The sequence below is a fragment of the Hemiscyllium ocellatum genome, chromosome 5 (assembly GCF_020745735.1).
Source record: "Hemiscyllium ocellatum isolate sHemOce1 chromosome 5, sHemOce1.pat.X.cur, whole genome shotgun sequence".
Taxonomy (NCBI): Eukaryota; Metazoa; Chordata; class Chondrichthyes; order Orectolobiformes; family Hemiscylliidae; genus Hemiscyllium; species Hemiscyllium ocellatum.
This window is the reverse complement of record NC_083405.1, coordinates 71,417,338-71,432,897: the sequence shown is the minus strand read 5'-3', so window position 1 is coordinate 71,432,897 and position 15,560 is coordinate 71,417,338. Positions and strand designations below refer to the sequence as shown.

Sequence of the window (15,560 nt, the reverse complement as noted above, 5' to 3'; positions counted from 1 at the left end):
ATTTCAGAAACCTTTTCAGAATCTAATACATTGTGCTCACTTTGTTTCCTATGTATTGCTTATTTTGCTGTAACTACTGCAGGGCACAGACAAGGCCAGAATCTGGAACAGGCACATTCCCATAGTGACTTTGAATTGAAGAGTTAAAATTCAGATGAACTTCCAGTGACAATCTAAGAGTACTGCATCGGTCTTATCCTGAGACCTTCAAGAAGCTGGAAGGGAGAGCCTGGAAAAAGGCAGAAGGAGAAAATAAAGAGAATTGTTCACAATACATGATTTCCCAAAATGGTAGACATTATGCCTTTGACTTCATACCCAATGCCAGAAGCAAACTTGCTGTCAACAGTTCGATTAAGAGGTTAGAGAAAAAATCTTCCAAAAATAAATTCCTTAGGTTGTCTTTATTGGAAGGCTTTTTTTAAACCAAAATATAAATCGAATGACAAACCATACAAACTTCACAAAACAGTGATTTCACACATTCTAGGTAAATACCTCAATCATACAGGTAGAAACAAAATTTCTCGGCAGGCAAAAGTTCAATCTCTTATCCCAGTGATTTATTTTTAGGTATTAAGATTTCGAAACTGGTCATTTCACCTTAAACCCAAACTGCATGGTTGGAAGCTTCCGAGGTTCCCTATAAGTGAATAAAGTAGCAAAGACTCGTTATAGTTCATCTTTTCTTCTTGATAGTTTGGTTGCATGTTCTTCCACAAAATTGCTCAAAGATTCAAGGTCTCGGTCACCCTTATCATATTGAATAGGATTGTCTTTATTATTACTTGGAGCAAAATAGATGGTAGGAAATCCCTCTGTTTTGTACTTATCATTTGGTACGTCATTTGCTGTTGCATCCATCTTTGCAATGATTAGGTTTTCTTCATTTTTATACTTCTTTCCAAGTTCTAAATACACTGGCTCCAGTTTTTTGCAATGTCCACACCATGGTGCATAGAATTCTATCAGGACATCTTTCTTTTTGTCCATAACTATTTCAGAAAATGTTTTGCCCACCACCACTTTTACTGGTCCTTTGTTACTCTTTGGAACTGGCTGTGACTTGACAATTGGCTTTAATTTACCTGTTAAAAGATAGGCAAGGAATTTGTGAATACCTGCAGCCCTTAATGCACAAAATAATTCAGAACTAGTTATTCAGCATATTTACAGCAAGTTAATAGAAAAATCTCAAGGCACTTCAGAGGTGCAAGGAAAAGCAATACAAATATCAGGGTGTCAAAAAGTTTGATGAAGTAGGGTTAAACTCTTCCTTTAAAAACAACAAATAGATGTTCAATATAATTTTAAAAAGCATGATGAGGCACACTTGCTGGGAACTGAAAGATGGACAAGAGGCTCCAAAAGAGAAAAATGAGAAAAACATGAACAGATGGAAACAAAGTGCTGGAGAAGATCCAATGAAAAAAGCAGTCACAAATTTCCATAACCTGATCGCCTACATCCTAAAAGGTTCTAATAGAGATGGTTGAAGAGCTAATGGTTGCACGAGTTAGGTTTTCCCAAACTTCCCAGATTTTCGATCTGTCCCAGCAGAGTAGACGTTACCAAATACAAGAGAAAACAGAACAATAGAACAAAAGACAAATGCTGGCATTCAGCAATGCCCACATCTTGTGATTGAAGATACTACAAGCTTACTGCTTAAGTGCCACAAACATGAGTGTTGGAGCCTTATTTACAATTTACATTAAGATTTTGAGGATGAAGGGATAAAGTGTTTTGGGAAAAAAGGTGGGGAAGTGGAGTTGAGGATTGTGAGAATAGTCATAATCTCATTGCATGATGGAGCAGTCTCAGTGAGCCAATGGCCTACTTCTGCTACCTTACCTCATGCTTTATTTGACAAGAGATTGAATAATATATTGAAATTTCTGAGTGATACAAAGTTAGGTGGGAATATAACCAGAGATGGTGAGGACTACAGATCAGAGTCAAAAAGTATGGGGCTGGAAACGTACAGTCAGGCAGCATCCGATGAGTAGGAGAGTCAACGTTTTGAACATAATTCCTGATGAAGACTGTTGATTCTCCTGCTCATCGGATGCTGTCTGACCTGCTGTGCTTTTCCAGGGACAAGACGTCTTGATAATGTAACCAGGGATGTTGACAGATATTGCACACGTAGACATTAAATGAATGGACAAAAATGCAGCTACAATAGTATGAAATTTCAAGTGAGAATCCGCATCTTGTGGCCTCCTCCACACTGGTCAGCAAAATCCACCTATTTTTAAATGAGGACTCCCACCCAAATTCCAACTGCTAAATCAGTTTCCTGCTAATGGTTAGCTTATATTTGATGGGCATAACTTTCAATGCCATAAGTTTGTCAACTAGATGCCTTAACCAATGTGCAGTTTTAAAAGTTTAAGTCAGAGTCTGGTCATTCAAATCATTGTTTGAGAAAACTCATCTGGGAGATTCCCCCTACATCCAATTCCAAAGTTAGTACTCATACTTGATCACACTCTAACCTTTTTGAAATAGAGTCCGAATTATACAGCATGGAACCAGACCCCTTGATCCAACTAGTCCATGCCAAATATAATACCAAATTAAACTATCCCACATGCCTGCTCCTGGCTCTTATCCCTCCAAAGCCGTTCCATGTACTAATACAAATGTCTTTTAAATATTGTAAATGTACCCACATCCACTTCCTCAAAATTCACTCCACATGCAAATCACCCTCAAAAAAAAGAATCTGCCTCTTGCTTCTTTTTTTTGAAACCTCTCTCCTCTCTAGCCTTGAAATCCCCCATCCTTGGGAAAAGGCAACTACCATTAACTCTATCTATACTCATTATTATATAAACTTCATCAGGTCACCTTTCAACCTCCTACACTCCAGTGAAAGAAGTCCCAGCCTTTCCTTATTACTTAAACCTTCTATACCCAACAACATCCTGGTAAATTTTTTCTGCATTTCTCCAGATTAAAATCCATCTTGTAACTGGGTGGCTAGAACCGAACACAGTATTCCAGAAGACGCCTCAATGTCTTGTACTACCGCAACACGAGTTCCCAACTCCTATATTCAAATGACTGAGTAATGAAGGCAAGAGTACCAAATGCTCTTTTAACCACCAGTCTGTATGTGACACAAACTTCAAAGAATCATGTATCTGAACCCCAAGGCCCCAGTGTTCTACAACACCGTTATTTCTGAACTTGTTTGTTTAGAGAGAAATGTCCTGAATTCAACAAGTATCCTCAAACTAAACATAAATTAGATCATTTAATTTTCTTCATAGTAGTTACATTTTAAAGTGATCATACCTTTCTTAAATGCCATCACAAATTCTCTCAGTGTATCAGAATCAAATTCTTCTGGTTCCATTGTATACTTCTTGCCAGCTACATCGAGAATTGCTGCATTCACTTCTTCACCACTGTCTGCCAAACCCAGGCTATTTAGTTCTGATGAATAATCCTCTTCATCAGCAATGGCAAAAGTATACTCAGGAAAATCCTTAGCTACTTCTAATACTTTCTTCCGCCAGTACTGTGTAGCTGGAATTACAAGCAACATACAAAAGTTAATAGTCAGTATTCAGCATTTTGAGTTAAGTACACAAATGGAAAAGTTGTCATATTTGATACTCCCAAACAAATGCACCAGCCAACATTTTTGTTGCTTTTTAAAAAATATAAACGCACTGAGAAAAATGCCCGAAAGGAACAGTGGGAGCAGCAAGAGTTGTGGAAGGACAAGAATGGGTAAATGAGGATGTGGGTAAAAGTACAGTAAATCCCTGTTTAAAAATCAACTTAACTTTGTTCTCATTTAAAAGAAAGCAAATCGGGTCTGTAACTTTTATGAAAATCATTTCAATGCTCAATGATACATTTGATACTATTTGGAGCTACCCCATTAGCTCTCAACTTGCTAGCTTTGTCCATGCCTGCCTTTTGCTAGCCCTTGTACTTGCTGACTCCCCACCACACCAATTCACTTTCCTGAACTTGTGGTCCCCATTCAAGTTTCAGATCCAATTCAAAACTCCAGATTTATGAAAGCAAGCTCTGATGGCACAGAAGTGTTGATCAGTGATTGTTATAATGCACAATGTTTTTGCAAAGATGAATGAAGGAGTTGCTCTACCTGCCTGTCATCATTCAAAAGACCTCTCTGTTCAGGAAAGAAAAGCAGGAATATTCCAAAAAGAAAAATAGATAGATTACAATACCCCTAGCCTAGCACTTCTGTACCATGGAGACCACACACTTAGATAATCCTGGGAAGATCCGACAGGAACTGAATCTTGTTCAGAAATACAGGTACAGGAAAGGGCAGTGGGGCAAGGCAAAGGGAGTTTGTTGTGAGGATGGACTGAACATGGGGAGAGGTCACAATTCAGAGGGTCAGGGAGAAGGAAGCAGAGATCTACTATGACTAGGAAAAATCAGATTTCTTGGAAACAGCAGCAAAAATCAGTGTTAAGACCAATTGTGACAACCTGTCATGGCAGCATGATGGCCACCCTAATCCAAAATTACTCTGAAAACTCTTAAAAACTCAGGAACCCACCTTCACTTTGAATTTGAAACCACTTTCGCTTTGTATTTGAAGGAAATCACGAGCTGCGGGGCCATGATCCCACTGCCTATTTTTAAATACTAGTAAATTGTTTTGCTAAAAAACAAGAATTCTAGAAAAAATAAATCAAATTAGCTGCAAGTTATCAAGCAATATCTTGCTCTGGAAGAAACCAACAGACTCCCGTGACCTGTTACAAATTTAGAGTTAATCTGAAAATTAAGTGCTGTTACAAAAAAAATCACAGCGCACTGAAAACTATTCACTTTACAAGATCCTGGTTTAAAATTTAATAAACTACAGCTTGCCACAAAAGCAACTGAGATAATCACAAACTAACAATTTTAATTTCATTAGCCTCTATTCTTTGTGCAGGAGAGGCGAGGGATGATACACGGAATTTTTTCTGGGCAGGTTGAGAGTGAATAAATGATTTTAATTTTTGAAACACAAAAGCTTGCTAATCTAACTATGTAACTGCAACACAAACCAAGGATAAGAAAATCAAGAACTGTAAAATTTGACAAATGACCTGACAGTCTTTTGTCTGTGTGGGTCAAAGGCAAGTTTAACCTAGGTCTTACTCCAACAGTGGGATATATTTATGTATTCACATGAATTGGCTCAGGAAGGCTAAGAGACAAAATTGTAGTATACTCATCCAGCATTCAGAAGAGTAATTGAACTGGAGGTATTTCTGATCTGTATAGGGCATGTCCACAAGGAACTAGCTCGGGATATTGTCTTGAAACGAGGCTGTGTCGGTGGAGTTTAGGAACAAAAGACAATCACCCAGCTGGGAGTGTAGTACAGACCCCCAAACAAGCAAACCGCAGGCAATAGAAAAGAAGGCAATATGTATATAAACAATTCACTGAGGCACATGAAATCCCTATAGTGAACCTCTAATTTTTAACATCCCTAACATTAATTGGAACAGTCATGATGTAAAACGGACAGATTTCTTGAAATGTATTCAGGTCAGTTTTTTTTAAAAAACAACTCCAATGAAGGGACAGTGCAATGCTGGACTTTATTCTGAAGAGCAAAGCTAGATATATATTTAGAGAGGATTTAAGGAAATGTTTTTTCACCCAGAGGGTGGAGAAATTTCAGAATACTCCCAAGGGTAACAAACAGAAAACCTCAGATCCTTTCTGGGGAAAAAAAAAAGGAATTAGATGAGCACTTGATATCTCATAACATTCAAGCTACAGGTCAAGTAGTGAAAAATGGAAGTCACTTTTTGTTGATGCAGACTTAATTGGCTGAAGGGTTACTTTTGTGTTGCATGATTCTATTGTGTCAAACTGATTGCAACTTGTAAACATTTGGAATAAGGTCAGATGTGGAGTAAAATCATAAGACAAATGTAAGTTACTCTTAGATTTGTTTTAGAATAATGTGCATAACACTTACCCACACGATAATCAAAACTGAAGTCCACGCCATAATACACTACCACCAACGGACGTTTGCTGTATCGTTTTGCATCATTGCTTTGCTTACGATGCCCAACTAAAGGCAAAGCATTATTTGTAATAAAATCTGTCACTTCAGAAGGAGGTAACGAGTCCTGCAAATGATAATTTGTGAATAAATTTGCATAAATGAGTATTAATTCATAAGGCAACAAGATTAAATATTTCAACTACACTCTTGGAATAAATTTTAGGATGAGGCAATGTGAAGATAGTGAAGGCAGTACTTAATCTTGAGACACTGATTTAAAGGCACCAGAAAATCTCAACTTTAGGATTCTGTCACCTTCAACTAAAAAAGTTAAATGCCATGAAATGATGAAGAGGATTTGAGTATATGGGAGGATGTGGGCAGCCTGGAGCATTAGGAATTTAATATCTAGAACCAGCATTCATGACAAATTCAGGACTATGAGAGGCAACAAATTGGAGGAAAGCACATACCTTGATTGTCAAAGTATGCACTTTGGGCTCATATGCAGAATTAAATTTTTCAGGTTGCATCATAAGTAGCTGTCCTGGTGATGCTTTTAAGAAGTCCTGTATTTCATTGCTGAAGGTGTGATGCAATCTATAGTCATCTCTGATAGAGTTACCTAAAAATTTTAAAAAAAAAGTTATTACACATGCATCCCAACAGAACTCATGACATTCACTGCAAGAATATGACCAGCCACTTGTTAGACCTGCTAAACTACCAATGGCCAGAAGAAAGTCATCTTGATCACAGACTTCTTTTTGTTAATAACAGGCAGAATTAATATTAATATTCTAAATTTGATTCGAGTAGTACATTTTCTTGTAATCACCTGAAGTCTCTTGGGTATAGATTTTTGTTCATTACTCCCAATCAATTACACAACTTGCCCTGCATGGACTTCACTAGCTCCATTACAAAATATTAATTGGAGAGCCAAAGACAATTTCAAACCGATAAAATTAGTCTGCAGTAGGATTCTTTTTGCCATTGTGCAACATGAAAGCCACTTGAAATTCTAGTCCTCTGCCTATTTATTCCATTGCTATTGGCACTTCAAAAGAAGGCATGCTAAAGAGGATGCACAAAAATCACACATCTGGCTCAAACACAAATGATATGTTTTAAAATACAAAATGCAATGGCAGACCAAGCCAATGAACCTGCATGAAAACAACAGCTTTGAAGCTTATTCTGCATAAGGATCAATGAATTTTCGAACTGGATACACAAACCAGGCCAGAGGCTAAAACCACAGCCTGTATGATTATCTAGTACAGCATTATAAATTACTCACATGCATCTTGATAAATGTTATAAGCTGGATCTTGCTCACTATTAAAAATGCCTATAATTATGACATCATCACCATCCTTAAGGAATTCTTGAACTTGTTTAAGAGCTTGAATTTGTTTGGAAGGTGGGCCAGATTGTTCAATCATATATTCAATAATACCTGAGTAAATAAAAATGAGAAGCATGACTTTTATTAAGACAACACCACATACTGTAACATACAGAACTTACACATTACACAGTATTGTAACTCTCAACAATTTCTTCCCTTGTAAGGGAAACAGACTTTCCTGGAGCTTAATTCACAAAACATGTAGGAAACATTTGTTTGGTAGAATACTATGTATAACCCCACAAAAATGAGCACTTTAGTAAGTCAATGGACAATGGAATCAGTAAATGCTTAAACTGCTGTGAATTTTATTTTAAGCAAGCTAATTATTAGCAAACTAAAAGACATTAATCTGGGCTTGGTTTTAGGCAATTAATTTGTACAGGCGAAAGGAGATCAGTTTGATAGCATTATGATGGGAGATTTCTCCTCCTGCTCTCCTAAAGTGGGTAAAGAGAAACTTCTAATGGGCAGAGATGTGACCTTGCACAAGTTGACCGAAAACAATTCCTTGATAGTCAAAGTGACAGAAAAGCAGGTGACATTAAAGGAGGAAGATTCTGAGGGACTTCAGAATACATATCAATAAACAGGGCTGGTTTTGCTTTTGAGAGTCCCCACCCTATCAGCTATCAAACGAGCATAGGAAGTGGGATAAGCAAAAGGGGAAAAAAAAAGTGTCAGATGCGAGAGCTCAATGACAGTGAAGGGGTGAAATGAAAAAGAAAATTAGCAAAAGTAACGTTTGACAAAATATTGACGAATTTTAAAAAAGCAGAAAACCAAAGGCGGTCTACAAGTATGTAAAGTGCAAAGAAGCATAACTTAGAAAGCAGGGTCTCTGAAAACAGAAAAGTAACTAGTGTGTGAAAGCTGAAAAGTCAGGTATTGTTATATTCCACTGCACCAGGTATTGAATAATAGTTTTGGAGTGACTTATGTACCTTACTTGTAGGGTGATGCAAACACACCACCACATAACCCAGAATGTCAGTGGATTTTTAATTCATAGGTCCACAAGGGAGTCTTCAGTTAAAGCCCACCATCTGCTTACTACTAGTTGCAATTAACAGGCATTTTCTTATCTCGTATTTTGCATCCCTTTTCAGTGAAAGATAAAGCACAAAAGTTGTAGAGAGTAGCAAGACAATTGGATGGCATAGGCAGTGACAGAAAATAGAGATGTGTTCACCATCCCCGAAAATAGAATGAAGCATTAATCCAGATTAAAAAAGCATCCGAGATTGGTAGTCAGACTCTCTAAGGCATTTTGGTATGTTAACTGGCATAGTTTGTTGAAAGAGGATTAACTAGGATAGTAATTACATACCAGTTGGCCTAAACCTGGTGGTAGATAAATTATTGGAAAAAGGTTTGAGGTATGAAATGACTTGTCACTTAAAAAGGTATGGATTAATCAAGGGCTTTCAATATGACTATTAAAAGTCAGATTATCTACAGTTGCAGAGCTTTGGCTCAGTCACTGGGCAGGACACCTAGCCACAGATGCTATGGCACACCAGGAAAAAGGCAATAAATCTAGACACTATTCCAGGGGGCAATGACATCCCCAGAGGAGGGGGTCATCTGATTTGGCCAATAGTCAGAGTCAGGGCCATATGACTGTTAATCAGTCAAGTAAGGAGAGATCAAGAACAGTCCCACAGGTTTTTCCAGCTTGTTTGGATGACAGCAAGGGCTATGGGGTAAATGAACTAACTGACAATGACCATTGGGCACAGTATAATAAACAGCACAAAGTCCAATTGGCTCTGGCTGTATGTCCAGCTCCAGGTATCAGGATACCTGGGCTATATTACTTGCAGTGAGAGGGGGTGGATCCAGTGGTCATGGTCCATGTCTGTACCAGAGGTAGAACTAGAAATGAGTGAAAAGCTGGCTGTTTGGATAGTCTACATTTGAACCATACTGGATCATATAATTAGGCTAGTAAAGGCAGTCTTCCACGAAATTATACAGGAATGGGAAAAGAGGGAACAAGCTTAGGGAGAATCAAGGCAAGACAGCAAAACAGAATCCTTCATGCAAGTTTGTAAACTGCTGTGGCCAAGTACAAATTTTTGAAGTAACCTACTGTTTTCAGCCTGTCAAACCTGAAAAAACAAATCCCTTTAAATCTACTGCTATCTGTCCATTACTCAAGTCTCAATTCAAGCTAACATATCAGAGAGAGCCATGAATCCCGTTTTAGTGATCATATATTACATTATTTGCTCAAACGGTTTGCTAAATTTCCACATTTAAATTTCTCTCATCTTTATGTTCAAAGAAATAGAAGAACACGAAGGGCAGAAATTTCTGACACTATACATGGACATGCTTTTCCTTTTTTTAAAAAAATTGAGGCCAACCTGTTCATGTTCATAATCTGCTGCAATGGGCTCAATGTAAACTGGAAGCTGGAATGGATACTTAAGGACATTCATAGAACATTCTATAACAATGGCCCTACTTCAGTGAGCATTAGTCACAGGTTTATTCTAACATCAAATTGTTAAAAATAAAACATTATAGAGCCTCACTATTTAAAAGAACCAGCTTTCAACAGACAATAAAATGCCACATTACCATATGTATCCCTTGGTCCATTATATTCAGAGGGTTTACCCTTGCGGAAAATTTTCAGGGTAGGATAGCCAGTGACCTGATACTTGTTAGCAAGCTTTGTTTCAGTCGTGGCATCTACTTTAGCAAGTAAAATCGGCACTGGACGCTTGCTAAGTTCCTGGGCAGCTTCCTCATACTGTGGAGCAAGCTTTTTACAGTGTCCACACCTGCAACAAAGTCAATACAATTGGCATTATACATAAAATCATAATAGAAGTGCAAGCTACAGACTAAAATGCACACAGTTCTTTTAGAAAGCTTCATAAGGTAGTATTTCTTTCGACAATGCAGAACCTCAGATTATTTTGCAGACATGCAAAAGGCATTATTTTACTATTTCCACTGTTTTGTGGCACATTTTATTTTAAAAAATGGTAACACTCAAATTTTCAGATACATGAAAAATTTAAAACATGAAAAGCGTGTACACTGACCAAGGAGCGTAGAACTCAACGAGGATGATATCAGCTTTATTAACCACATCATCAAAATTATCTTCCGTCAACACAAGTGTTGCTTCAGGTGGAGGAGCCCAGTCAGGGGAAGCTACTTCTTTCACTTTAGATAAAATGTCTGCAGAAAGTTTTATGATATTAGAACAAAAGGATAATTGTTGGAAAATAGTATTACATACTCACTTGAAAAATGTAATTACTTAAGGATACTGGGAGGATCCACGTGAGGCTGTGTTGTGAAAAATGTTATGTAAGCCATTATTGTGCTCAATTCTATAGCTGTAAAAAGATCTAAAGATGACATTTAAGTGAATAAATGCACAATTCCATTCAAAAACAAAATTTCATAAAAAGGTGCATGCTTTGCTAGCTAACTGTTGCACTTTAAAATGAATTTTTACAGTTATTTAATCTTCAGAAAGATGGAAAGTGCATGGATCAGTACTTGGGGCTACGATGTTGTGGCCATAATGGAGACGTGGGTTTCACAGGGGCAGGAATGGTTGCTTGATGTTCCAGAGTTTAGAACATTTAAAAAGAACAGGGAAGGTGGAAAAACAGGAGAGGGTATAGCAGTGCTAATCAGACAGTGCATTACAGCTACAGAAACAAAGGATGTTAAGGAAGGTTTGTCTACTGAGTCAGTATGGGTGGAAGTTAGGAACAGCCACCACATTGGGGGTTTTCTACAGACCACCTAATAGGAGTAAGAGAGATTGAAGAACTCATAGGCAGGCAGATTCTGGAAAAATGCAGAAGTAGCAGGGTTGTTGTTAAGGGTGATTTCAACTTTCCCAATATTGACTGGAACCCCCTAAGTGCAGATGGTTTGGATGGAGCAGTTTTTGTCAGGTCTGTTCAGGAGGGTTTCCTTACTTAGTATGTAGACAGACTGATGAGGGGAGAGGCCATTTTGGATTTGGTGCTTGGCAATGAGCCAGGACGGGAGTCAGATCTCACAATGGGAGAGCACTTTGGTGACAGTGATCACAACTGCCACACATTTAGCATAGCCCTGGAGAGTGAAAGAACCAGTTACTGAGGGAAGATATTTAATTGGAGAAAAGGAAATTATGACGCTATCAGACAGGAGTTGGGAATCTCAGACTGGGAGCAATTGTTCCATAGAAAGGTCACAACAGACATGTGGAGACTATTTAAGGAGCAGCTGTTGCGAATGATGCACAAATTTGTTCTTCTGAGACAGGTAAGAAGGGGTAAGATTAAGGAACCTCGGATGATGAGAACAGAGGAGCTTCTCGTCAAAAAGAAAAAGCCAGTGTACGCAAGGTGGAGGAAGCAAAGATCTAGCACAGTTTTAGAGGATTACAGGCTTGTTGGAAAGGAGGTCAGAAATGGACTGAGGAGAGGCAGGAGAGGGCATGAAAACAGCTTGGCAAGAAGAATTAGGGAGAACCCAAAGGCATTTTACTCCTATGTGAGAAATAAGAGAATGATCAGGGAGAAGGTAGGGCTGATCAGGGATAGTGGAGGGAACTTGTGCGTGGAATCTGAGCAGATAGGGGAAGCCCTAAATGAGTTTCTTTTATTGCTTCAGTTTTCACCAAGGAAAGGGAACTTGTTGTGAATGAAAACTGAGGAACTGGGAGACTGTCTTGACCAGAACAAAAATTGATGAAGTTGATGTGCGGAAAGTTTGGAAAATATTAAGATTGATAAGTCCCCAGGGCCAGATCAGATTTATCCCAGGCTATTCCGTGAAACGAGAAAGGAGGTTGCTAAGCTGCTGGCAAGGAGGATATTTGCCTCCTCACTCTCTACGGGAGTCGTACCGGAGGATTGGAGAGAGGCGAATGTTGTTTCTCTTTTCAAGAAGGGTAAAAGCCTCACAGCGCCAGGGACCTGGGTTCGATTCCCGCCTCAGGCGACTGACTGTGTGGAGTTTGCACGTTCTCCCCGTGTCTGCGTGGGTTTCCTCCGGGTGCTCCGGTTTCCTCCCACAGTCCAAAGATGTGCGGGACAGGTGAATTGGCCATGCTAAATTGCCCGTAGTGTTAGGTAAGGGGTAAATGTAGGGGTATGGGTGGGTTGCGCTTCGGCGGGTCGGTGTGGACTTGTTGGGCCGAAGGGCCTGTTTCCACACTGTAAGTCTAATCAGTCTAATCAATAGGCAAATCCCTGGCAATCACAGAGCAGTCAGTCTTACATCTGTGGTCAAAGTTTTGGAAAGAATTCTGAGGGATAGGAATTATGAGTATTTGGCAAAGCATAGTGTGATTAAAGGCAGTCAGCATGGCTTTGTGAGGGGCAGGTCATGCCTCAAATCTTACCGAGTTCTCCGAGGAGGTGTCAAGACGAAGGTCGAGCAGTGGATGTGGTGTATATGGACTTCAGCAAGGCATTTGATAAGGTTCCCCATGGTAGGCTCATTCATTAAGTCAGGAAGTATGGGATACAGGGAAATTTGGCTATGTGGAATCAGAATTGGCTGGTGGACAGAAGGCAGTGTGTGGTTGTCGATGGAAAGTATTCTGCCTGGGGTTCAGTGTTGAATGGTGTCCCGCAGGGCTCTGTTCTTGGGCCTCTGCTCTTTGTAGTTTTTATAAATGACTTGGATGAGGAGGTTGAGGGGTGGGTTAGTAAATTTGCAGATGACACGAAGGTTTGAGGTGCAGGTTGCAACGTGACATAAGACAGGATGCAGAGCTGGGCTGAGAAATGGCAGATGGAGTTCAACCTGGAAAAATGCGAAGTGATGCATTTTGGAAGGTCAAACTCGAATGCTGAATATAGGATTTAAGACAGGATTCTTGGCAGTGTGGAGGAACAGAGGGATCTGGGTGTGCAAGTATATAGATCCCTCAAAGTTGCCACCCAAGTGGATAGGGTTGTTAAGAAAGCACATGGTGTTTTGGCTTCATTAACAGGGGGAAATCGAGTTTAAGAGCTGAGAGGTGATGTGCAGTAGCTGTATGATGTGGGAGCTGGCTGATCCCATTGTGAACAGCAGTGGCCACATCTGTAGTAAGTGTTGGTTGCTAGAAGAACTCCAGACCAGAACTGATGATCTGAAACGTGAGCTTTAAACTCTGCGGCACATTTGGGAGGGGGAGAGTTACCTGGACTCTGTTTCAGGAGGCAGTCACACCCGGTAGATTAAGTTATTCAAATTCAGTTAGTGATCAGGAACAACAGGGTGTGGCTGTAAGTGAGGCAGGTAGGGGTATTCTGAAATCAGGAGTGGAGGAGCTTCAGCCCTTAACCTTGTCCAACAGGTATGAGATTTTTGCTCCCTGTATAGATGAGGAAAAGGGCTGTAGACAAGATGAGCCAGCTGACCATGGCACCATGGTGCAGAAGGCCATTCAAGAGGGGGGGCAAAAAGACATGTAGCTTTTATAGGGGATTCTATAATTCGGGGGTCAGATAGTATCCTTTGTGAGCCAGATCGGGAGTCCTGCATGGTGTGTTGCCTGCCCGGTGCCAGGGTACAGGACATTTCTGAACAGCTTGAAAAGGATACTGGAGCAGGAGGGAGAGGAGTCAGTTGTTGTGATCCACGTTGGCACAAACAACATAGGCAAGGCTAGGAAGGAGGACTTGTTTGGGAAGGAATTTGAAGAATTTGAGACCTGATCGAAGTATACAAGATAATGAGTGGAATGGATAGAGTCAATAGCCAGAGACTTTTCCCCAGGGCAGGACTGACTGGTATGAGGAGTCAGTTTGAAGATATTAGGAGGGAGGAAGGTGTAAAGGAGGTGCCAGAGGCAAGTTCTTTACGCAGAGAGTCGTGAATGCACGCAATGTGTTGCCAGCTGTGGTGATGAAAGCAGTGTCATTGGGGACATTTAAGTGACTGCTGGACACACATGGATAGCAGAGAGTTGAGGGGTGCGTAGGTTGTTACTATATTTCACATTTGGATTAAATCTCAGCACAACATCATGGGCCAAAGGGCCTGTTCTGTGCTGTATTTTTCTATGTTCTATATTTGAAATAAATAGATTTCACTAATAAACGAAATCTGAAGTATTAACAAAAAGACAAACATGTTTCTGTAGAGAGCAACAAGGACTTCGAGCCTCATGTCACATTTTAGATACTGGACTAATTTTGTTTTGATGTCTCTTCACGCACACACTATTTCAAATTGTAACGTTTTAGTCTTCCATACAAACACTACTGGCAGCCTTTGACAGTGTTGTTTCATTTTAATTACAAATTGTGGATCTGCTTGTCCTCTACACGCCAAGCTGCATTCATTCCAAGTTCATTTTTATCCAAGGTTTTCAATTAGAATAGAAATATTAACATCACAAGCTAACCCAAAATCCAAACTGAAAAAACATGAACAAGCAGTCTTCATGTTCTCATTTCATATTTATTTTGTAGAAATCTTGTCATGACAGTAATTAGTTCAAACAGTTCTAATGGAATCATTACAGATTTGTAAAAATATTTGATCACATGGTCAAATCTGTTTACAAAAGTATTTGGCATTGTGGATTGCTACCTTTAGATTTCAACAAGATTCCCTAAAAATTCAAGATGCAATGCTGCAAATTTGGTTTTAAACAATAGAACACATGTATGATTTTTTTGCAAGAGAGAATAAATCAAACTACTTATAACAAGTTGAAAGATTGTAAAATATAGTAAAAATCTCATTAATCTCAATAACATTCCTTTCTTGCACTCACACCAGAGAATTCTAATCTCTATCACATTCAAAGGGATTAACCCTACTGTGGCTTCAATTCCTATTGAGACTGATATATGAAGATTCAGGGAGAAGGTTGAGATGATCTCAGCTTCAACTTACACTTTCAGGTTTTAATCAACCACTTCTGGTCTGGAACGATCAGACTAAGCTTCTTATAGTGAAGTACTCTAACAGTTCTAGGCTATCTCCCTGCTTTAGAAAGGTTTTTCAACATCGGTCCAGCCAAAAACTGCCAAACTAAAACCCCAAAAAAATTTCCCAATTGTGAGCACCTCAATGAAGCTACATAACAATTGCAGAATATTGCAACTGAAACCTAATCCACAACAGTTTTATCCTTTCGCTTGTCAAACTCAC

General features: G+C 39.3%; 1 protein-coding gene across 1 annotated transcript in view; it reads right to left on the bottom strand.

Annotated features, from left to right (window-relative positions):
- Positions 1–385: 385 nt before the first annotated feature.
- The window catches only part of pdia4 (protein disulfide isomerase family A, member 4), a 40,133-nt gene continuing 24,958 nt past the window's right edge, over positions 386–15,560 (bottom strand). The window contains exons 4-10 of the mRNA XM_060825500.1: positions 10,496–10,634; positions 10,023–10,228; positions 7,323–7,481; positions 6,493–6,644; positions 5,987–6,143; positions 3,307–3,540; positions 386–1,088 (exon numbers count right to left, since the gene is read on the bottom strand). Coding sequence (XP_060681483.1) covers positions 673–1,088; positions 3,307–3,540; positions 5,987–6,143; positions 6,493–6,644; positions 7,323–7,481; positions 10,023–10,228; positions 10,496–10,634 — 1,463 coding nt within the window. The 3' untranslated portion in view covers positions 386–672. The remainder of the gene's footprint in view (positions 1,089–3,306; positions 3,541–5,986; positions 6,144–6,492; positions 6,645–7,322; positions 7,482–10,022; positions 10,229–10,495; positions 10,635–15,560) is intronic.